General features: G+C 42.2%; 1 protein-coding gene across 13 annotated transcripts in view; it reads right to left on the minus strand.

The window, feature by feature from the left end:
- CACNA1D (calcium voltage-gated channel subunit alpha1 D) overlaps positions 1-23,173 on the minus strand; it is a 392,778-nt gene that overhangs the window by 187,654 nt on the left and 181,951 nt on the right. For all 13 annotated transcript variants that reach the window (XM_065551032.1, XM_065551031.1, XM_065551034.1 and 10 more), the window contains exons 4-7: positions 18,233-18,372; positions 10,011-10,153; positions 8,257-8,409; positions 6,847-7,043 (exon numbers count right to left, since the gene is read on the minus strand). In XM_065551032.1, the coding sequence (XP_065407104.1) occupies positions 6,847-7,043; positions 8,257-8,409; positions 10,011-10,153; positions 18,233-18,372 (633 nt within the window). The remainder of the gene's footprint in view (positions 1-6,846; positions 7,044-8,256; positions 8,410-10,010; positions 10,154-18,232; positions 18,373-23,173) is intronic.

Here is a 23,173-nt window from a genome sequence, read left to right on the forward strand (position 1 = left end):
TTCACCACCCTCCTAGTGAAATAGTGTATCCTAATATCCAACCTAGACCTCCCCCACTGCAACTCGAGACCATTGCGTCTTGTTCTGTCATCTGCCACCATTGAGAACAGCCTAGCTCCATCCTCTTTGGAACCCCCCTTCAGGTAGTTGAAGGCTGCTATCAAATCCCCCCTCACTCTTCTCTTCTGCAGACTAAATAACCCCAGTTCCCTCAGCCTCTCCTCGTAAATCATGTGCCCCAGCCCCCTAATCATTTTCGTTGCCCTCCGCTGGACTCTCTCCAATTTGTCCCCATCCCTTCTGTAATAGGGGGACCAAAACTGGACACAATACTCCAGGTGTGGCTCACCAGTGCCGAATAGAGGGGAATAATCACTTCCCTCGATCTGCTGGCAATGCTCCTACTAATGCAGCCCAATATGCCATTGGCCTTCTTGTTACAATGAGTTAGTATTGCAGGGAAAGCTTAATATTTGAGACAGATAACAGGTTGCCGAGTGCATGCTCCTTTTGGTACATTTTGTTAAAAGTACAGGAATTATGACTGGGTGATGTTTCTTTCTAATATTGGAATATGTTACTACAGTACTGGAGATATATGATATAATTTTAAAATGTTAATATGTTAAGTAAAGGATCACTGGGACACATGCAGACAACATCTCTAGCTACCCAGTACAAAAGGCTTGGAAATACCTCAGATTATATGGGAATATTTCACTGAGAGAATTTAAGACTCCTAACATGCATCCCTGATACGGTGTGTTATACAGGGGTCCCCATTAAAATCAGCATTTGCCAGTTGGCAGCCAGGCATATCTGAGATACCACCGTTTTTCCTTACACTTATGGCTTGTCTTCAGTGCAATGTTAGCTCAAAGTATAACTCAAGCTTTGCCCCTAATCCAACTCCTGTTCACTCATAAAATCTCTAGCTCAAGTTAAATGATGTTTAAACTTGAGCTAGCTGGCCCATCAGGAGGTGTGGGGTGAAGTCTAAGCACTGTTGCCACTCGAGTTAGCAATGCAATGGGGAGCCAGCTACAGGCTACAAATTTGATTTAGCACAACTCATCAGATACTAATCACTCTGCTAATCCAGTCCCTCGGTGCTGCTATCAAATTACTTTGTGTGGCTGAGGGTTGTTTCACAGTATGGCCACTGACACTCAAGCTATGCTAGCTCGCATATCGTAACTCAAATATAGTAATTCAAGTTAACTGTTGCAGTGAAGAAAAATAGCTATGATATCAATGGTATCAAGGGCAAATTATGGCTTTTTAATGACAGGCACCATCATTTATTATATGTACCCTTATATATCAAAAGAAACTGCTGAAAATAAATTGCAAATTATAATACATCGGTACTTTATAAATTAAGCATTAGCCATAAATGTCATATAAACTTAGATAGTTTTATTTGATCTTCAAGGATATAAAAGCACATCTAGGGCCAGATTTTCAGTGAAAAGTCTGCATTTGCAAAATCGAGGTTCAGATTTCTGAACGCTTGAGTGTTTGCTAAAGCAAACAGGAAACATGGCAAAGAAAGTGGGCATACTCAACTTTAGAATTGATTCAAAGCATTAAGACCCAGTGTGTGTGACACCTGCCATCCTGTCTGACAAAAAAGACCTCCTCAGCTGAAATCATAAGTTTCTACAGACTGAACTAAAGTACAATGCTCTACAGCTGGGGCTCTCACAGATTCACATTCTCTGTTTATCAAACATATAACATAACACACACTGACCAGTGGGTTACATGTATATGCACAACTTAGAATTAGAGAAATATACAGGCAATGGCTCACACACACACACACACACACACACACAATAACCTGATTTTCAGCAATCACAGGCAACTTTGAGTAGCAGGACCCATATGAGTCAACAGTAATTGAATGGTGCTCAGCACCTACCAGGATTAGGCCTGAAATCAACTCTGGATGTGTACAAGAGAATATTATTATTCAAACTTGATCATTTCACAGTGGAGTTCACTGTCGTTATCCAGGTGATAGTGAGCAGTATTAGTGAATGTTTTTGGAAGCTGTCATTTTCTGCTGACAGAACATAAGAACATGAAAACATAAGAATGGCCATACTGGATCAGACCAATGGTCCATCTAGCTCAGTATCCTGTATGCCAATGCCAACATAGCCAATGCCAGATGCTTCAGAGGGAATGAACAGAACAGGGCAATTATAGAGTGATGCATCCTGTTGTCCAGTCTCAGCTTCTGGCAGTCAGAAGTTTAGGGACACCCAGAGCATGGAATTGCATCTCTGATTATCCTATCCTCTGGGAACTTATCTAATTCTTTTTTTAATCCAATTACGCTTTTGGCCTTCACAGCATCCCCTGGCAATGAGTGCCACAGGTTGACTGGGCAATGTGTGAAGTATTTCCTTATGTTTGTTTTAAACATGCTGCCTATTAATTTTATTGGGTGGCCACTGGTTCTTGTGTTATGTGAAGGGATAAATAACACTTCCTTATTCACGTCTCCAAACCATCCATGATTTTATAGACCTCTATCATATCCCCCTTAGTCATCCCTTCTCTAAGCTGAACAGTCCCAGCATTTTTAATCTCTCCTCATTTTTGTTGCCATTTTCTGTACTTTTTCCAATTATAATATATATTTTTAAGATGGGGCAACCAGAACTGCACGCAGTATTCAAGGTGTGGGCATACTATGGATTTATATAGTGGCACTATGATATTTTGTCTTATTATCTATCTTTTTCCTAATGGTTCCTAACACTCTGTTAGCTTTTTTGACAGCTTCTGCACATTGAACAGATGTTTTCAGAGAACTATCCACAATGACTCCAAAATCTCCATCTTGCATGGTAACAGCTACTTTAGACTCCATCATTTTGTATGTATAGTTGGGATTATGTTTTCCAATGTGCATTACTTTGCATTTATCGACATCAAATTTCATCTGCCATTTTGTTGCCCAGTTCTATGAAACCCCTTTTTAACTCTTTGCAGTCAGTTTGGACTTAACTATCTTGAGTAATTTTGTATCAGCTGCAAATTTTGCCATCTCACTGTTTATCCCTTTTTCCAGATCATTTATGAATATGTTGAATAGTGCTGGTCCCAGTACAGATCCTTGGGGGAACCCGCTATTTACCTCTCTCCACTGTGAAAACTCATCATATATTCTTATCCTTGTCTCCTATCTTTTAATTAGAGAGGACCTTGCCCCTTATCCAATGACTCCTTACTTTGCTAAGAGCCATTGGTGAGGTATGTCATCAAAGGCTTTCTGGAAGTCCAGATACACTATATCCACTGGATCACTCTTGTCTGCATGCTTGTTGACACCCTCAAAGAATTCTAATACATTGTGAGGCATGATTTCCCTTTACAAAAGCTGTGTTGACTCTTCGCCCATCACAGTGTGTTCATCTATCTATCTGATAATTCTGTTCTGTACTGAAGTTTCAACCCATTTGCCTGGTACTGAAGTTAGGCTCACCAGACTGTAATTGGCAGGATCACTTCTGGGACTGTTTAAAAATATTGATATTAGCTATCTGACTGTCATACCCCATTTAATAGTTCTGCAATTTCATATTTGAGTTCCTTCAGAACTCTTGGATGAATACTATAGGGTCCTGGTGACTTATTATTGTTTGATTTATCAATTTGTTCCAAAACTTTCTCTAAACCTCATTTAACAATATGCATCAGGATGCAAAACATTGCACGTACTCCCTCCAACCCATCTTACACTTGCCCACAAGGTAACCCTAAGTAGGTACTTTTACTGGTCAGACAGTAAACAAATGAAAACTAGGAATGTGTGCAGATTCTAATATTTGTACTGTATTTGTGTTCCTATTTGCTGCAGTATTTTTAGCATCTCCGGTATCTATAAATGGGGCCACATTTAGAAAGGATCTGTTCTATTGTCCCCATCAATAGCTCCCCAAGACTATAAAAAACCCACAATAACAAACACAAGTTAAAATACAGAGATAATGGGGTTTCTTTGGGTTCTGTGAACAACCCTATTCAAAACTAGTATGTATGCTTTCTTAACTGCACAAGACTTTTACACTTTTATTCATTATTATTGCTAAAAGTTTTTCACTTATTAGCTAATAGCAGATGAACCTGCCACAGCTTCATCAATAGGTAAAACCAAATTGAGAAAAGTGACATTCTTCCATCCTGGTAAAAAGATGCCAGCTTGCCAGTCAAAGGTGTATTGTGTCTACAGAGAGAGAGGACCAAGAACCAATTTTATTTAAATGATGTCTTCAAAGCAAATTCCGAGCAAAATATTTGGTATATTTTACAAGGTGGGTATGCTTCTTTGACTGAGGTCAATAACCTCAGTGTCTTTTGCAATGAAATGAAAATTGACATCTATGTAGCGCAAATATCCTCCATGTGGAAAAACTATACTTAAATAATGGGTTTTTCTGAGTGAATTCTCAACTTTGCTTGTTATTGCCTCTCTTGGTCTCAAATAGCCTGTGTTTGATAATTCAAGGGCATATTGCAAGGCCCATATGTTTTTTTAATGTTTGGGGAGGGTGGAGTTTTATGATGGTGGTCTTGTTTTTATAATGGGGGGGCTTTAAATTTTTTTATGCATCGGACAAACCAATTGGGTTATTAATTATTAAAGGGGAAAAGTCAGCTTAATTTATTTATTTTATTCTGTATGAATTATGTATTTTAAAATGTGTTATATCTCCTAGAGCTTTTAGGATAAGTTATCTTTGTATATATTGAAAGAAATAATAAATAATAGGCTCATAACTACCCAAATGTGGGTATGCTCTGGCTTCCAAAAATTAAAACAGCATGTGTTCTCTACTGCACCCCTCCTCTGCTTTGACTTCACTTTTATGGGGCATGGAAGATTTGGGTTTTTTCCATCACAAATACAAATGACATAAACACATGCACAAACTGAACATTCATAAAGTCTCCTGAGACAATTAGAAAAAGATAAGGAGAACAAGCAAGCAAGCGAGACAGTGAGAAAGAGAAAGAAAGAACAAGTGCATGTTCTGATTGTTCCAAGAAACCAGCACCAAATTATAGAAAGGGAAAAATATGCCTTATATGAGTAACACTTATGTCATAAGTGTCTGATCTGGACCCAAGCCTGCATTTTAAGTGTGCTAGTAAGTGGAGAACTGGGCTCTCTTTCAGAGCTATAACAGTATTTTCTGGTAAGCAAAGTTCAATATTTTGCCAAGTTTGTATCTTGTAATCTTACAGATTGTTGGTTTGCCATTTTAATTATTTTGTAATTGTGATATCATCTTAAGAAATGTCTCTGTGTAGCTAGGCACCCCAGTGTATCATGTTGGATTAAATGCCAGGGGTACATGTGCTGATGTGGTACTGTATTTCATTTTTAGCTACAATATGCTTCATCTTGATTTGCAGCAAATGACCCCAGGCTATGTAAGCACCCATTCACTGGGATAATACCATACCCTTTACTGCATTAATTATTTCACAGAAGAATTTTGATATTAGCAAATAATCCCACTTGGCCACACTCAGCCACAAAGTAATCTAAATTGTGGGCTACTCTGAGCAACAGACCCACAGACTCACTCCTAGGTTGCAGTTCCAGCAACAAAAAAGTTCAAATTTGTTTAACAACTTCCCCCCATTTTAACATCATTTTGTTCAGAATTTTTGTAATTAATCTTTTTTTTTTGCTTCATCAGTCCTTTAAAATCTAAATTTTTTCTCTTGCATTTACTAAGATCTTGATTTTGTAAACACTTACTACTGAGCAGAGTGATTACTATGAGAAGTCCCATTGACTTTAAGCAGGAAGTTTGGTCTTGTGGTTAATGCATTAGACTAGAACTCTGCCACAGACTTCCTGTATGACCTTGCACAAGTCACTTAGGGACAGATTTTTAGAGGTACTGAGGGGCCTAAATATGCAGATAAGTGCTTACTTCCCCTTTACTGCAATGGGAGCTAGGTTCTTCTGCAAATCCCATTAGATATATATTTGCATATTTAGATGTCTAAATACCTTTAAAAATCTGTGTCTTAATCGCTCTGTGCCTTAGTTCCCCATCTGTAAAATGGGAATGAAAATATTTCCTGTCTCCTTCTGTTTGTCCATTTATACCATAAGATCTTTGCAGTAGGGTCTGCTTCTCACTATGCCCCTGTGTAGTGCTGGATACAATGGGACCCTACCTTAGCTGTGGTCTCTAAGTGCTACTGTAATGCCAAAAAATAAGTACTGTGCTTAGTAATACAAAAGTGTTTTCAGGATTGGTTCCTATGCAGCAGTGATGGCCTTTGATATATATTTTTGCTGTTTCTATGGAGACATACTTGGGCCAGAACCTTTCTTGAAGCATGATAGTCAAGGCTTGATATGTCTGAAAAAATGGTTTGTAGGCCCCAAGGCAAATGAAGACAGTTGAGAGCTTGCTTGGGTCTAATTTACTATAATACTATGAAGATGCAAAAAGAGAGCTTTTAAACAAAATCAGAAAAGACCTACTTAAAAACTATAGGCTTGCAAAAGAATGCTAGTCCAAGGGACAGAAATATAAGATTAAATTTATCCAAATGGAATAGGCTTAAAAAAAACCAGCAGTGCAGAAATCTGCTTCTGAAAGAGCTTTTTAGCCTGAGGAATCCAGTGAGATGCTGTGACTGGAAGAAGAGTGCAGCTGTGCTCCTTTGCAGCACAACTATCTTGCCAAGATTTCTTGTTCACAGTGTTGTTAAACATAGTTAGTTTCTCATCTGCATATTGAAGCTTGTTTTAAGAGTAAGCAAAGTGCAGAGATTTCTATTTCCTACCAAGCTACTTACCCAGTACAACACATCAGTCCATCCTTCCATGGTTATACACTGGAACACAGTTAACATCGCAAAGGCAAAATTGTCAAAGTTGGTTATGCCTCCATTTGGTCCGACCCAGCCGCCCCTACATTCGGTGCCATTTATGGCACACTGACGTCCATTCCCTGAGAATGCACAAGGTGCTGGATCATCTTCAACTAATATATCTGAAATTGACCAAAAACATTTCAGAATTCTGCATTCTCAACATTTTTGTGAAATAACATGCTTGTGAGGAGAAACTCCAACACTGACGGACTACAGACAGCATTACTTGGAGAGATTATTCATTGAAGGCTTGATCCTGAAAGGTGCTGGGAGTCTAAGGGTAATGCAGGGCACTCATCTCTCAGGATCAGGTATACAGAGCTCCTCTTCAATCTGGAAAAAGTAATCAGAGTGTCACAGCAAAACAGAAGGTAGGACAGATTGTTAATCACAAGGAGTTAACACTCTGTCCCACCTTGTATTTAGCTGTGACACCCTGATTACTTTTTCCAGACCTGAAAAAGAGGTCTTTGCAGGTCGAAAACTTGTCTCTTTCATCAGCAGAAGTTGGCCCATTAAAAGGTATTATCTCACCCACCTTATCTCTCTCATGTCTTGGAGCCAGCATGGCTACAACAGTGCAAATGAAATGAAGCACGTTGCCAGCTGTCGGTAACACAATGAATTTTTCAATTACTGAAGTTTAACTAACATATGCTTTCTTCTCATTATTCTTTCTTCCTTTTTCCATCCCATATTAACAATTTCCTTCCTCTCAGCAGCTAAGCAGTCCTGGACTAGATCCTGCATTTAATCTATTCCATTCCAGACTTCACTGGTGGAAATGTACCCTACTTACAAAACTTCATTTCTCTAGTGATGATCTTTCACTCCTCCGAAGACCTCCCATACCAAGTATTTTCACTGTATCATTTAAACCCACATCTGAATGTAGGAAGATTGGATTCCTCTATTACTCATCTCAGTGCTTGCTCCTATAATCATGCTGCCCAAAGTGCTGAAGCAGAGAGACAGCCAGCTTTCTGCCTCAGGAGGGAATGTCTGCTCCGTGATATGACTAGCTCTTCACTAGTCTGGGATTCAAAGTCCAATTACTGTGTTTCCCACTGTAGGATGTCACTACATTATTGGGCTGACCCTTTGGCTACATTTTTTAAAAACAAGATCAGTTCATAGCAAGTATCAGGGCTCTGTTGTTCAGTTAGCATTTTAAAATTTAACATGCTTTTCCTAAAATCATGCAACCTTATGGAAATGAAGATTCGCAATAGTTTTAACGTCTCGGGCCTTATCATGCTCCCACTGAAGTCCCATTGACTTGAAAGGGAGTAGGATTGGTTCCTTATGTAAATTAATGGCTTCATTACTTACCTGAATCAACAAGAAAACATGATTTGTGCATTTTTCCAATAAAAAGTTCCAATCCTATAATAGCATAGATTATGATTACAAACAATACCAAAAGGGCAATATGGAGCAGGGGAACCATGGCTTTTATAATGGAGTTCAGGACAACTTGTAAACCTAACAAAAAAAAAAAAAAAAAAAGCACACAAAGACAATGAGTTAGACTTTCTATGGCATTAACTTTTCCTGATTATGAAATCTTTTGCAATTACACATAATTAGAAACACACAGAAATGCCATCAATTTAAAAAGTGTGGTGAACCTATGGTTTCCAATTAACAAAACACACCAAAAACTTCTTGCACCAGCTCACAGCCAGAATTTTCAAGCTGCTCAGTTTCAAAAGCGAATGTCCAAGCACAGGGTTGCTTTAAAAAATTTTAAAGCTTTGTATTCTGTTGCAAAATTCTAACTGAACATCGTCTGTGTTCAGTTAGGCTAATGTAACAGAAAGCAATGCTTGAAAGGCAACAACAAGAATCCATACTCCTTAGATGGTATGAATTCCAGGTGGTGCTGGGATTTTACATCGCCTGAAGAATCTTGAAAAATCCTGTGCTCAGGCCGTCATCTTGCAATGAGCTCAGGGCAGGCAGGTGCAGGGGGGTCCATCTGCACAGAGCTCATTGCAGGATTAGGTCTTTGGTCTGGAAGGTTTATAGTGTTGTTAGAGAGCACTGCACCTGTATGATAAAGATCTTTAAAACTGATACATCTAAAACAACTTTAAAATATAAACATACTTGGACACATTCATTTACCTTTCACATTGTTTTTATAATTTTTCTTTTCCCTAAATGTATATTGGTTAAATTCTGCACTGATAGCACTTCAGGCCTCAAGTGACTGGGGGCTGGCCCAGTATCAATGAAGCAGAATATGGCTCGCTTGTATTTAAACAAAGGCTTTATCCATCACAGCATATCCTTCCCCTCCCCCCCATTCTGCTTGATTCTCCACTGAAGTTATTTTTCTAAATCTGTGTCATCACTATTATTTCCAGGGCAACAGATTATGATGTAATAAACACAGCATTATTAATTTGCTGCTGGATCAAATGTGGGAAACTGGGTTGTGAAACAGAGAGGCCTCATTCAACTCAAAGCATCAATAATTAGTAATGAATGAAAGGGAAATAGAAAGGATAATTAGAAAACTCAAGTGTCTTTTTTAAATAATTGCTCTATTTTTCAAGTTTCCTAGTTTTGGAAATTGCTCTTTTATTCCCTGTGGTGTAAGCATCAGTAAATCCCATTAAGATCAACAGGAGCTATTTGCGTGCAGGCAAGGCAGAAAACATGTTGTTTCCTTCGGTATACATTTACCTGCATATGGACAATTTTAGGAGTAGCTACATAGTATGTTTCCCAGGATTTGGGTATCAAAAATCTCAACTTTATTTTCTGATGCATTTGCTTTTGATGTTTAATTTATTTCATATAAAACTTCTAAAAGTTAAATGTATTCTTCTGTCTGCCTAGTGAACTGTGTAAGACGATCATACACTGAATGAGTTCACAATCCCTTATTCTACTTCAAACAGGATATCGCACATCTTGAAACACATTTTATCTACATAACCAGATAACGAAAGTCAACTTTACCCTGTCACTTTTATTCTACTCTCTAGAGCAAGAAGGTTAAATAATCTGAAAAGATAACACAATGGAATGGTTATTTTATTCACTCCAACAGAATTAAATAGAAAATAGCTTACTGGGCACTCCTGATACAAGCCGGAGAGGTCGCAACACACGAAAGGCTCTTAGGGCTTTGACATCAAAGCCACCTGGTTTGCCACCTGAGTGGCTACCTCCTTCTGTTTCTTTGGTTAATTGTTCCAAAATTACACTAAACAATCTACCAAATAAAAAAAAGAAAGAAAGGTCATCATCACCGTCCATTTACCAAGTAATCAAAAGTGTTAGGAAATTGCTTGAACTGAGAATAGTTCTGAAAAGCTGTTCAGCTGTCGAAATGACATATACTTATGTATTAAATCATGATACGAAGGTTATGAAGTGCAAGAGCTCCTAATCCCCGAAGAGAGGGATGATCACACAGAATCCACTAAATTAACATTCTGCTAGTATACAGTCTCTGCCAGTTTTACACAGATGAAGCTACTTTATCACGGCTTTTTGTTCAAACATTTCAGATTGTGAGGTTTGCAAAATCAGTCTTTCCATTAGAACATTAAATAGATAATGACAAGAAACTCCCAGTTTTAAACGGTGTAGATTATATGAACTCCCTATGACACTACAGTTCAACATTCTAAACATAGTCAGCAAAAGAAAAAAACCCACAAAAATATTCTCCTTACAGTAAGACATTTCATAAAGTCTTTCTTAACTGGCAGAAGCCATTTACTAAAATAGTGTCAGAATGGAAGTTCAGTAACCATAACGGTTAAAACTGAAGCAGGTGGTTAAGGTAAGCAGTAGTCTCAATTTTTGTTTCATTTTGCATGCTATAGTTCAATTTACGTTATAAAAACTTCCATGTTTTGCTAGATTTCAGGTCTGAGCCGTGCAAGCCAAAGTGAGCATCATCCAGTTTTCCACACAGAACTATCGTGCGATGCCTGATCAGGAGCGGTGCCAGGATTTTTGGCGCCCTAGGCGGAGGTCCTTCCGCGCTCCCGGTCATTGTTGGCAATTCTGCGGCGGGGGGGGAGGGGGGTGTCCTTCCGCGCTCCCGGTCTTCGGGGCACTTCAGTGGCGGGTCCCGGAGCGAGTGAAGGACCTGCCGCAGAATTGCCACCGAAGACCCGGAGTCACCTAAATGGAAGCTTTCAGAGTAGCAGCCGTGTTAGTCTGTATCCGCAAAAAGAAGAACAGGAGGACTTGTGGCACCTTAGAGACTAACAAATTTATTAGAGCATAAGCTTTCGTGGACTACAGCCCACTTCCGAATATGCATCCGAAGAAGTGGGCTGTAGTCCACGAAAGCTTATGCTCTAATAAATTTGTTAGTCTCTAAGGTGCCACAAGTCCTCCTGTTCTTCTAAATGGAAGCGCCGGCCCTGTGCCTAATCAGAACTCAGCCAGCCTCGTTCCACTGAAAGGTCTGTGAACCTCAGCAAAAATTTCAATAAACTTGGCCTGTGTTTCAGGTTTATAAAATACACTTGAAAGCAGGAAAATTTTCTCCGGTTTTGAGTTTTGTCAGGAAAGTTTTTCACAGCTCTGGTTATAAATCATCAAGAATCACAGAGCAGCTAAGAAACAGATGCTATGTTTAGTTAGGGTTACCATACGTCTGGATTTTCCCGGACATGTCCGGCTTTTTGGGGCTCAAATCCCCGTCCGGGGGGAAATCCCAAAAAGCCGGACATGTCCGGGAAAATAGGGAGGGAGGGAGGGCTCGGCGGTGCTCGGCCGGGGCCTCTGGGGCTGGGGTCGGCGGTGCGGGGCCGGGCCGGGGCCGGCGGTGCTCGGCAGGAGCCGGGGGTGCGGGGCCGGGGCCGGGGCCGGGGCCGGTGCGGTGCCGGGCCGGGGTCGCGGGGCCAGGGGCACGGTGCCAGGCCGGGAACCGGGGGTGCGGTGCCGGGCCGGGGGCCAAGCCGGGCCAGGAGCCGGGCTCGCAGTGCCGGGCCGGGCATAGTGCCGGGCCGGGAGCTGGGGGTGCGGTGCCGAGCCGGGGGCGCAGTGCCGGGCCGGGGGCCAGGCCGGGCCAGGAGCCGGGGTCGCGGGGTCGGGCCAGGAGCCGGGGTCGCGGGGTCGGGCCAGGAGCCGGGGTCGCGGGGCCGGGCAGGGGGCTGGACCAGGAGCCGGAGTCACGGGGGCGGGCCGGGGGCCAGTGCCCCAGGGCCCGAGCCAAGCCGGGCGGGAGACGCCGGGCCCAGAGCCTCTTGGCCTGGGCCGGCCAGCCGGCCGCCGAAGGGAGCCGCTCGGCCAGGAGGGCCGGACTGAGCCGCACCGCACCCCGCCCCAGCCTACCTGCTGCCTCCCTGTTTCAGGCTTCCCACGAACATTTGATTCGCGGGAAGCAGGGGAGGGGGAGGAGCAGGGGGCGGAGCTTTCAGGGGAGGGGGCAGAGTTGGGGCGGGGTTGAGGGTGGAGAAGGGGTGGGGCCGGGTCCCCATGGAGTGTCCTCCTTTTTAAAAACTAAAAGATGGTAACCCTATGTTTAGTAGCTTGCCAGAGCTGGAATACTGGAAGCTTCCCCTGGACCCCAGCTTGGGTCACCCACTCCCCTTCCCCAGTCTGTCCCACCATCTGTGGAGCTCCTAGATCTTCGGGTCATGATCTGACCTACTGAATTTACACAAGTCAGAGATCCACATATTTTAAGAGATGACAGAATGCAGACATTTAACAGCTTATGCCCTGGTTCAGCAAGTAATTAAATATGGGCCTAACTGTAAGCATGTGAGTAATCACATTGACTTCAATGAAACTATTCATGTTCTTAAAGTTAGGCACATGCTTAAGCACATTGCCGAAATCAGGGCCTGAGTGGGAGGGATGCTGTCAGGCACTCAGTGCATAAGTAATTCCTCAAATTAGAGGTCCACAGGTACAGTAAACTGCTGTGCAAGCTTCCTCCCTTGGGACCCGATTCTGGACTCTTTTCTCAGGTAAAGCTCCCATTGAGAACAATGGAAATTTGGCCTGAAAAGTGAATGCAGGGCCAGGCACTAAACAAGTGGGTGGATTATTCTCTAAGCAATCCATAAACTGATTGATTTCAATGAGAGTTTTGACTGAGTTGGGACAGAGAAAAATGTGCAGGGCTAGCCTTCAGTTCTGCCAGCATATATCACTCCTATCAAATCCATCAAGCTATAAAGCCATCAAGCCCTTGATTTTCTTTAAACATAACATTTACTATCCAATACAGTGTACTAAGGCTGTTTAATATTCTTTTAATTAAATGTCCAAATTATTTATGTTGGAAAACTGCCTTTTGCATATGCACCATAATTTCTTGTCTTATAGATGTGAATTTTGGAATGGTTGTCATGATTTTGCCTTTGAGCCATTACATTTTCTGCTGACAATGCACAGTAAGAGCATTTAATTTAATGTACCTAGTGCTGGACACCAGTGGCAGCTCCTTTGAAGCTATTAAAATGTAAATATGAAATTCCATAACAAATTCATTCAAAAGGAATCATATCTAGAGATGATTCCATCTCTACATAGGGTCAAATACAAAAAACAATTTTTCAGTAGGCTTCTCTCTTAAGGGTGCAAGTTAATCAAATAACTGGCCCTGTACTGGCTTATGTTCTGTAACTGATTATTTTAAAACTAGGGTGCTTGGGTAAGAGTGCTGCATTTCCTGTGAGCCACTGACCCGTTTTCTGAGGGTTTCTTTTACTCTGGATGCTGGGTTGGATCTTTGACTACATGGTTTGCACCTCATACACCAAGCCTTCCTATTCTGGACTAGTGAAAGGGCAGGGACTTGGGTCATAGAATGAGGCTTTGAATATCTGATGGGAGACAATCCAATTCTTCTTATATACCGCGGATTCAGGGTTAGCATTTGATGTAATTAAACTTAGCCAGTTGTAGTGACTGTTTTATAAGTAGGTGATAATTTTCTTATCACATGATGTTTTGGAGACAGAAGGCCAAATATAGAGGTGATGTACCAGGTGGTATGACACAGACCTCTCCTTACACTAATTTATCCTCACTTACACTCAATTACACACATGTCACTCACAGAGATGTATGAAAATTTGGTGTAAGACAGACCCATGTCCCCTAGCAACATGGTTAGATGAGGTGTTCTAATTTAGGGATTTGCTCAACTGCCCAGGGCTACAATAATCGCATAGCCACCAGATAAGGGACTCAAAGGGGTAGACTACTCCAAAGATTGCTTGGTCTGAGAGAGGAGCTCCCTTGTGTGAAGTCCACAGCACCTGCCCACGAAGCACCCCACCACAGAAAGGCCTCACCAAGCACCATGTGCACTGGGTCCAATCTGTTGAGGATCACTTGATCACGTGATGATTAGCTATTATTTGTATTACTGTAGAACCTAGGAGCCTTAGTCATGGACCTCCTGCACATCGCAGGCCACGAAACCTCGCCTACCCATAATCTCTGGCTGAGTTACTGATATCCTCAAATCTTCATTTAAAGACTTCAAGTTATAGAGAATCCACCATTTACTCTAGTTCAAACCAGCAAGTGATCTGTATTCCACACTGCAGACAGGGCCGGCTCACCCATTAGGCGACCTAGGCAGTCGCCTAGGACACTGCAATTTGGGGGGCGGCGACCGTGGCTGTATTTCCACAGCAGGACCTTCCGCCGCCTCTGTGGGGGGGCGGCATTTCGGGGTGGGACCTTCGTCCTGACTGCAGAGGAAGGCAAAAAAACCCCCACCGGGTCTCTGCCAATCTGACTTGGGAGAAAATTCCTTTCCAACCCTAAATATGGTATTCAGTTAGACCCTGAACATGTGGGTGAGACCCACCAGCCAGACACTTGGGAAAGAATTATCTGTAGTAACTTCAGAGCCATCCCCATCTAGTATCCTATCTCTGGCCATAGGAGATAGTTGGTAAAAGCAGACCTTAATGGACCATATGCCATTGTTGGCAATCTCATCATGCCATTCCCTCCATAAACTTATCAAGCTCAGTCATATAACAGGTTAGGTTTTTTGCTCCCCACTATTCCCCTTGCAAAGCTGTTTCAGAGCTTCACTCCTCTGATGGTTAGAAATCTTCATCTAATGTCAAGCCTAAACTTATCCATGTGTACTTGTGCCAACATCGGTCCTTAACTTAAGTAACTCCTCTGCCTCCCTGGTGTTTATCCCTCTGATGTATTTATAGACAGCAATCATATCTCCCCTCAGCCTTTGTTTTGTTAGGCTAAGCTCTTTAAGTCTCCTTTAGTAAGGTAGGTTCTTCATTCCTCTGATCATCCTAGTAGCCCTTCCTGTACCTGTTCCAGTTTGAATTCATCTTTCTTAAACACAGGAGAGCAGAATCTCACACACAGCATTCCAGATGAGGTCTCACCAGTGCCTTATTTAATGGTAATAACACTTGCCTACCTCTATTGGAAATACCTCACCTGATGCACCACACAATTTCATTAGCCTTTTTCATGGCTGCACCACATTGGCTGCACCACAGATATCCTCTGATCAACCAGTACAGCAGTCTTTCTCATCCTCTGTCACTTCTAACTGATACATCCCCATCTTATAGAAAAAAATCTTTTTATTAGTCCCTAAATTCATGACCTAGCACTTTGCTCTATTAAATTTCATCCCATTTCTATTGCTTCAGTTTTCAAGGTCCTCCAAATCTTCTTGAATGATATTCCAGTCCTCCTCCATATGGGCAATACCTCCCAACTTTGCCTCATCCACAAATTTTGTTAGCACACTCCCACTTTTTGTGCCATGGTCATTAATGAACATGTTAAATAATATCAGTTTCAAGATCAATCATTGAGGATTGTTACTACTGTAACAATAACTACTGTTATTGTAACCTAGTAACCTCCCTCCAGCCTGACAGTTCACTTTTCAGCATGACCTGTTGTAGTCTCCCTTTTAACTAGTTATTTACCCACCTTTCAGTCGTCATCTAAATCCCAATTTTTTCCAATTTAACTAATAATTTCCTATGTGGAACTGCATCAAATGCCTTACTGAAATCTAGGTAGATTAGATCTACAGCATTTCCTTGTCTAGAAAATCAGTTATCTTCTCAAAGAAAGAGATCAGGTTGGTCTGGCATGATCTACCTTTTGTAAAACCATGTTGTACAGGGGTTCTCAAACTGGGGTTAGGGACCCCTCAGGGGGTCATGAGGTTATTACATGGGGGGATCGCGAGCTATTAGCATCAACTCCAAGCCCTGTTTTGCCTCCAGCATTTGTAATGGTGTTAAATATATTTTGAAGTGTTTTTAATTTATAAGGGGGGTTGCACTCAGAGGCTTGCTATGTGAAAGGGGTCACCAGTACAAAAGTTTGAGAACCACTGAGGTGTTGTATTTTATCCCAATTATCCTTTACCTCTATGTGCTTAACTACTCTCCCTTTCAAAATTTGTTCTAAGACCTTGCATACAATTGAAGTCAAACTATTGGGCCTGTAGTTTTTTGGATCACTTTTTTCCCTTTTCTTAAATATAAGTATTATAATTTGCAATTCTCCAGTCATAGGATACAACCCCCGAGTTTAAAGATTCATTAAAAATCCTTGCTATTGGTCTTGCAATTTCATGTGCAAGTTCCTTTAATATTCTTGGATGAGGATTATTTGGGCCCCCTGATTTGGTCCCATTAAGCTGTTTGAGTTGGCTTCCAGCTCAGATGTGGTAATTTCTATTTCTATATCCTTGTTCCCATTAGCCACCCTCCTACTGTCCGCAAGCTCCTCATTACTCTTATTAAAAACTGAGGCAAAGTATTTGATGTTTACCCATATCTACATTATCTTTAATCTCCACTCATCCTCAGTGCTCAGCAGTCCCCCTTCTTTCTTTGTTTTCTTTTTATTTATATGGATAAAGAATCTTTTACTGTTGCTCCCTTTACTCCCACTTTAACCATGGGCCAGAATGTGCCAGCAGACTGGTACTATGGCAATAATTTCAGTAATTTTCATTATTTAAAAATAATATTTGAATATTTGGTATTTACATGTACACAAAACAACAGCAGATTTAGTAATTACAATTGTTTCCCCAAAATGTTGGCCTTCCCATTAAATCACATCATTTTCCTTCATTACCTCAATGGTGTGAGTTAGAAACTCTCTCTCTCCCTCAAATTCCTGGCTCATTTCAGTTAAAGGCAAACTCTGAGTATCATGTAAACTATTTTTAAAAATGCATTATGAGACATTGCACGCCAAGGCTTTCTTTGCAAGTCAGCAGCAATGGCAGAGCATTTCACTGGGATCCTTTTTTTTTTTTTTTACTTAACAGGGTCTTCACTATTGAAAAAATTCCTTATTTCAGTCTGATCAGACAATATTTGCATATTTAGGGAAAACAGAATATATGCTATAAGATTAACTCTTTGATGCCTCAACATAGGATCTCCTAATGCAGCACGTAACACAAAGAGAATCAATGCTAACTGATAATATAAAACGTGCTGACACAACAAGGAACAGATGCTGCATAGCCCTTACACAGTGACAATGAGCGAGTAAGGAATTTCCACACACTTGTGGGCTAGGCAGAAGGGCAGTTCCTGCACAATGGGGCATGCAGGAAATGCTCCCTCACTACTCCCCTTGGGGTTCATGGCACCCCACAGGGGACAGGGAGGGCTGAATGTAAACAGAGTCATGGTTCCATCCTATCCTCTGCATCATGCTGTCCAGCTGTGTGGTGGGGAAGGGACCAATGTGCTGCATCCCATGAAAGGGGACAGAAGTGTCTAGTCTCCCTCTCATGCCAGAGAGGTGTAGCAGGTTCTCTGTCTCTTTGAAGCAGGCAGAGCTTTTCTGGTGATGCGTGTGAGGCAGTGCAACTCTACAAGCACCCTCAACACTGGGCTGTGCTTAAAAGGCACAGCTGAGCCCTGAAGGATTATGGACCCAACCTAGCAAACCTCTACTCAGATGAACAGTCCCGGTGGGTGCAATGGGACAACTCATATGTACAAGAATTTGCAGGACAGGGCTCTAATATTGGACCTTGTTATGCCATCCATTTTTAGGCAGAACTCATTGAATGCATCATGGTCTTCTGCTTTAAGGCTGATTGTACAATATGACCCAAGTTCCTCCATTCTGAACTGGAAACCTTTTAGGGCTTGATTCTGCATCTTCACTCATGTGAGCTGACCAATAAATTATGTATGAGTAAAAGTTAGTAGGCTTCGGTCCTCAGTCCCATCAGAATAAGGCATACCGCTACCTTCATAAAGACAATACCACATTTTCAGAACAATGTTTTTAAAGCCTTGTTTAAAGTGAAGTGTGAATGACTTACCCTACTACTACTATTACAAAATCCAGTAAATTCCATCCATTTCTAACGTATGCATTGGGGTGTAATAATAATCCATATGCTATAATCTTCAAAAATGTTTCAATTGTAAAAATAATCAGGAAGGCATATTCTACTTTTTCCTGTAAAAAAGGAGAAGAAACAAGTATTAGAATAAAAGACGAAGTAATGTAAAAGGTTCTTTCTTTAATTAAAGCTTAATATGGATAATTGAATAATTGCATCATACCGATCAGTATTAGGAAGACACACTGCCTCAAGAGGGTCTCTCTCTTTGAGTCTAAACAGCCCTTTCACGGCATTTGTCATAATATTTAGAACAGTCAATACCACTGGCTATAATTAGATGGGAATTTCCTTGTTTTGACATTGCTTTGGAGACAAAGGTCCAAGTTTATGTCCCAATTCTGCAAACTCTTGTGCACATCCTTAACTTTATGTATGTGAGTTGCCCCATTAATGTCAGTGGGAATACTCACAAACATAAAGTTAAGCACATGCCTAAGTGTTTGCAGGACTGGGTCCTTAGAGTGCTAATTAAAGAGGTATAACTTAGTTTCCCTTACATTCACCTAAACTAGAAATTAGAATCCATAAATCCTAACTGTTCCCACTCTATTGATGTGTAAAGGAGTCTGAGGTGCTGTACCTAAGGAGCAGGATGGCATATGTTAAGATGGCCCTTATCATACTTTAATTTTACACCTTCTTACAACAGCAGGTAAGTTACACAGCACATCAGCACAGCACATCAGCAGAATGGATGTAAGTTGGCCTAAACATAATATAAAGGAGTCTAAGTTAGTTTAAGGGGCTCTATGTTATACCAACTTACATTTCAATTCTAAATTTGCCCCAATGCATTTTTAGAAAAATGTATAATTTATTCATATTATTAAAACTTGCATTTTAAATATGGTTAGATATGTACCTTGAATTTATTTTAATATTTTCATTGCTAATTGGGTCATATATTTTCTATTAAAGGCTTCCTATTTTCTTTATTAAACAAATATTTAGTATATTTGGGCTTGGGGTAAATTATGAAAAGAGTTGCCTATCAAAATGGATCAGTTAACACAGCTTTCTTTTCACATTTTGAAATCATCACTTCATCAATTAATACCACATTTTTGTTTACTTGTCTGCTGCTACACAAGGGTTGGAGCCAAGAAAACAAGACATGAAGAGAATGATTCACATTTTATACTCAATTAGGAATTCATTGGCAATTGTTCACTACAGTCATACATAACGTTAACTATTTGAAATTTAAACTGCTCAATAATGATTACATCCTTCCACTATCTATTCAAACATTACAGATAACACACACAAAGATATGTATTATTATTAGCTATTTATTTGTTAGGCAGCACTGATACACTCACACACACACACGAATAAAAAGACAATCCCTGACCAAGTAATTTCCAGTCTAAAAGACAGACATTGGGAGGACACTCAGATGAGTGGCTTAACTTAGGTGGTGGGGAGTGGGGGATTGTCCCCTCTCATAGAAAACTGCCTGGAGTTGGGTGGGTTAAGGAACTCTGAGCTTCTCCTTAGATGGCAGTCCCCAAATTGATCTGTCTGGAAAGGTGGGGGTTGCCTCTCCACCTCTGCACAATGAGAAAGGCATTCCACTTCTCAAACTTCACCGCTGCAGAGGGCCCCCCGGCCTCTCTCATTCCTGGCAGTATGGCTCCAGGAAATATAGTGCCAGTGCTTCCTCTGCTGGCAGATGCCCGATATACCCTGTGGAACCCTACTTGAGGGGACTCCTGGGGGCACTGTACAAACATTGAATCACATCAGGCTGCATTAATTTTAGGGTGGTTTTGGGGGCCTAGGGAAGTTTATTCACATTCTCCCACCTCTCTTTCCCCTCCAGATTTCCTCCTCCTAAACCCTCTGTATGGTAGACCTCTGGTCCCTTTAAGAGCCCTCTGCAGGATGTAGAGCAGTGGGAGAACATGCCACAGAGGCATCTTGCCTTCTCCTCCAATCCCTCTGCTCTCCAGCGCAGGAATATGGAGATCCATGCACATATCACAGAGAAATGATTATCTGCCTTTGTTTTTTATTTGTAAATGTTATTCCTGATCTCTTAATGCTGGGGGTGAACAATGAGGATGAAATAGGGCTGTAGGAGGAAGCTAAAAGACTGGTGCATGGGATTGGGGAGCAGTTCTTTGCATAGAGGGAATCGTGGAGGAAGGCATGGAGACATAGTCTTCCATGTTATCAATACTCCTGAGAAATACACTGGAAAAATACTGACAATTTTAGGCAAAGCCTAATGTTTACACGCTCTACAAGAACAGCTATTAAGCAAAGCTGTGGCTTGGAGATAGAAAGGTAAATAATAGAAGGGAACAAAAGGAAGGCAAAAAATATTATTGTTGGCATTTGTTACAGGCGAAATACATATTTGTAGCCCGAGTAGTAAGTAGAAAGGTGGAATAGTAAGAGATGGAGAGTGTTGTCTAATACAATTTGTACAGCTTCTTTTTGTGGATCTGCTTTAGATAATGCATCAGTTGCTATGATTAGCAACTAGCAGCTACTGGCAGTCAGGAAATCCTGGTCTTCTAATGGGATGTGCCCTGTGCAGGGCCGGCTCTAGGAATTTTGCCGCCACAAGCAAAAAAAAATTTGACCACCCTCCCTTTTAATTCGTGTCCCCCTGCCCCCGGGCCGCCCCAACTCCACCCCTTCCGAACCCCTTCCCCAAATCCCCAGCCCCGCCTCCTCACCCGGGCATGCCGCATTTCCCCCCCCCCCATTGCTTCCTGCGGGCCCCCTACGACCTCCCGCCCTAGTTCGCCTCCACTCCACCTGCTCCTCCAGGCATGCCGCCACTCTGCTTCTCCCCCCTCCCTCTCAGGTGAGGGAGGGCGGAGAAGCGGAGTGGTGGCGCGTTCAGGGGAGCAGGCGGAGCGGAGGTGAGCTAGGGTGGGGGGGTGCAGGAAGTAACGGGGGGTAGAGGATCCGCTCCCCACTCGAGCTCACCTCCGCTCCACCACCGCCGCCTCCCCCGAGCACCCCGCCGCTCCACTTCTCTTCCCTCCCAGCCTTGCTGCGCGAAACAGCTGTTTCCCATGCAGCAAGCTTGGGAGGGAGGGGGAGAAGCGGAGCGGCAGCGGCGTACTCAGGAGAGCAGGCGGAGGTGAAGCGGAGGCGAGCTGGGGCAGTGAGCTGGGGTGGTGGGGACACCTTTTCCCCATGCCCCGGAGTCAGAGCCTATGATGGCCGGTGCCAGAATGCCGCCCCTAGAAATGTGCCGCCCCAAGCACCTGCTTGTTTTGCTGGTGACTGGAGCCGGCCCTTGCCCTGTGATCTAAAAGACTTCTTCCATCTCTAAATTTTATTAGGGTAGGGGCCTATTCCTACTACCAGTCAGCTACAAGACTCCCATGGGAGCAGAATAAAATGGAAAAGGTGCTTTTAGAGATATTCAAAATAAAATCATGAATAATTTACATAATTCTATTTTTGCCTTCTTCACTTCTTTTAATTATTCTTTATGTCCACTTGGCTTCCATGGGAGCAGGATCGTTTGCTGTCTATAAAGAGTATTGCAAACATTCCATACATGTAGTGTCTGATGAAGGGCTGCCCAGAGGATTCAGGGGGCCTGGGGTCAAAGCAATTTCAGGGGCCCCTTCCATAAAAAAAAGTTGCAATACTATAGAATACTATATTCTCATGGGGGCCCCTGCAGAGCCTGGGGTCTGGGGCAAATTGCCCCACTTGCCGCCCTCCCGCCCTGGGTGGCCCTGGTCTGATGTAAGTCAAACTCCTTTAAAAAAAACAACAACCCAAAGGTGATCATTCTTATTGTCATGAAAATATAAGATCTTTTTAATAGATTAGGGAGAAAAAATATGTTGCCATTTCAATGTGATTATATTTTACATTCTCACTGAAGACTGAAAAGGACTTCACCAAGAGAAGAAAAAAAATAGCACAGAGGGCATACAAGGTACAGGGAAACAAAATTTGAGCAAGGATCTACTTTATGGAGTTTGAGCTTTTATGAACCTCACAAATTCTTACAGATTTGCAAATCTTCCTCCCTCCTCCCACTCCTTAAGTGAGCATGATAGTCTCAGGGGTTATGTTTTTAGAAGTGTTTCTAGCTCACCTAAAATCTGTGCTATATATTGGAGACAGAAGAACTCCTTACAATCTAGGCTAGCATAAGTGGAAGCAGAAACCACCCACAAGCCCTCTCCTGGAGATTCCCTTGTTGGAGGGACTCCCTAGGAGGCATAGGGTACATCTATACTTACCTCCGGGTCCGGCGGTAAGCAATCGATCTTCTGGGATCGATCTCGGAAGTGCTCGCCGTCAACGCCGGTGCTCCTGCTCGGTGAGAGGAGTATGCGAAGTCGACGGGGGAGCCTGCCCTGACTCGTGTGGACCCGCGGTAAGTTCGAACTAAGATAGTTCGACTTCAGCTACGTAAATAATGTAGCTGAAGTTGCGTATCTTAGTTCGAAGTGGGGGGTTAGTGTGGACCAGCCCATAGAGTCAACTTAAGCAGCTCCCACACCTCCCTTCACACATCCCCTAGTTCAGGTGGTATGTTGGGGCAAGGAAGAAGGGTAGCCTGAGTGTGCTACACTCCAGCTATTCACAGCTGGCATATGGCTCCTTGTGTACCAATGTCAGCTGGCTCAAGCTAGAGCAGTCCTCAGGCTGCTCTAAACACATGTTAGAGCCACAGCAAGCTCTCTTACAGCTCCCCTACTCTGCTGCACCCAACACAAGCTGAACGTAGCAGAGAACTTCACCCGCTGTATTCATTTTGTTTACTCTCCCCCCGTTTGTTACCACAATGTCATCTAATAATGTTTAAGTAGAACCTCGAATGCATGCTTTTCTAGCAGGTCTTCAATCAGGCAAAATAAATTG

This window comes from Chrysemys picta, chromosome 7 (genome assembly GCF_011386835.1).
Source record: "Chrysemys picta bellii isolate R12L10 chromosome 7, ASM1138683v2, whole genome shotgun sequence".
Classification (NCBI taxonomy): Eukaryota; Metazoa; Chordata; order Testudines; family Emydidae; genus Chrysemys; species Chrysemys picta.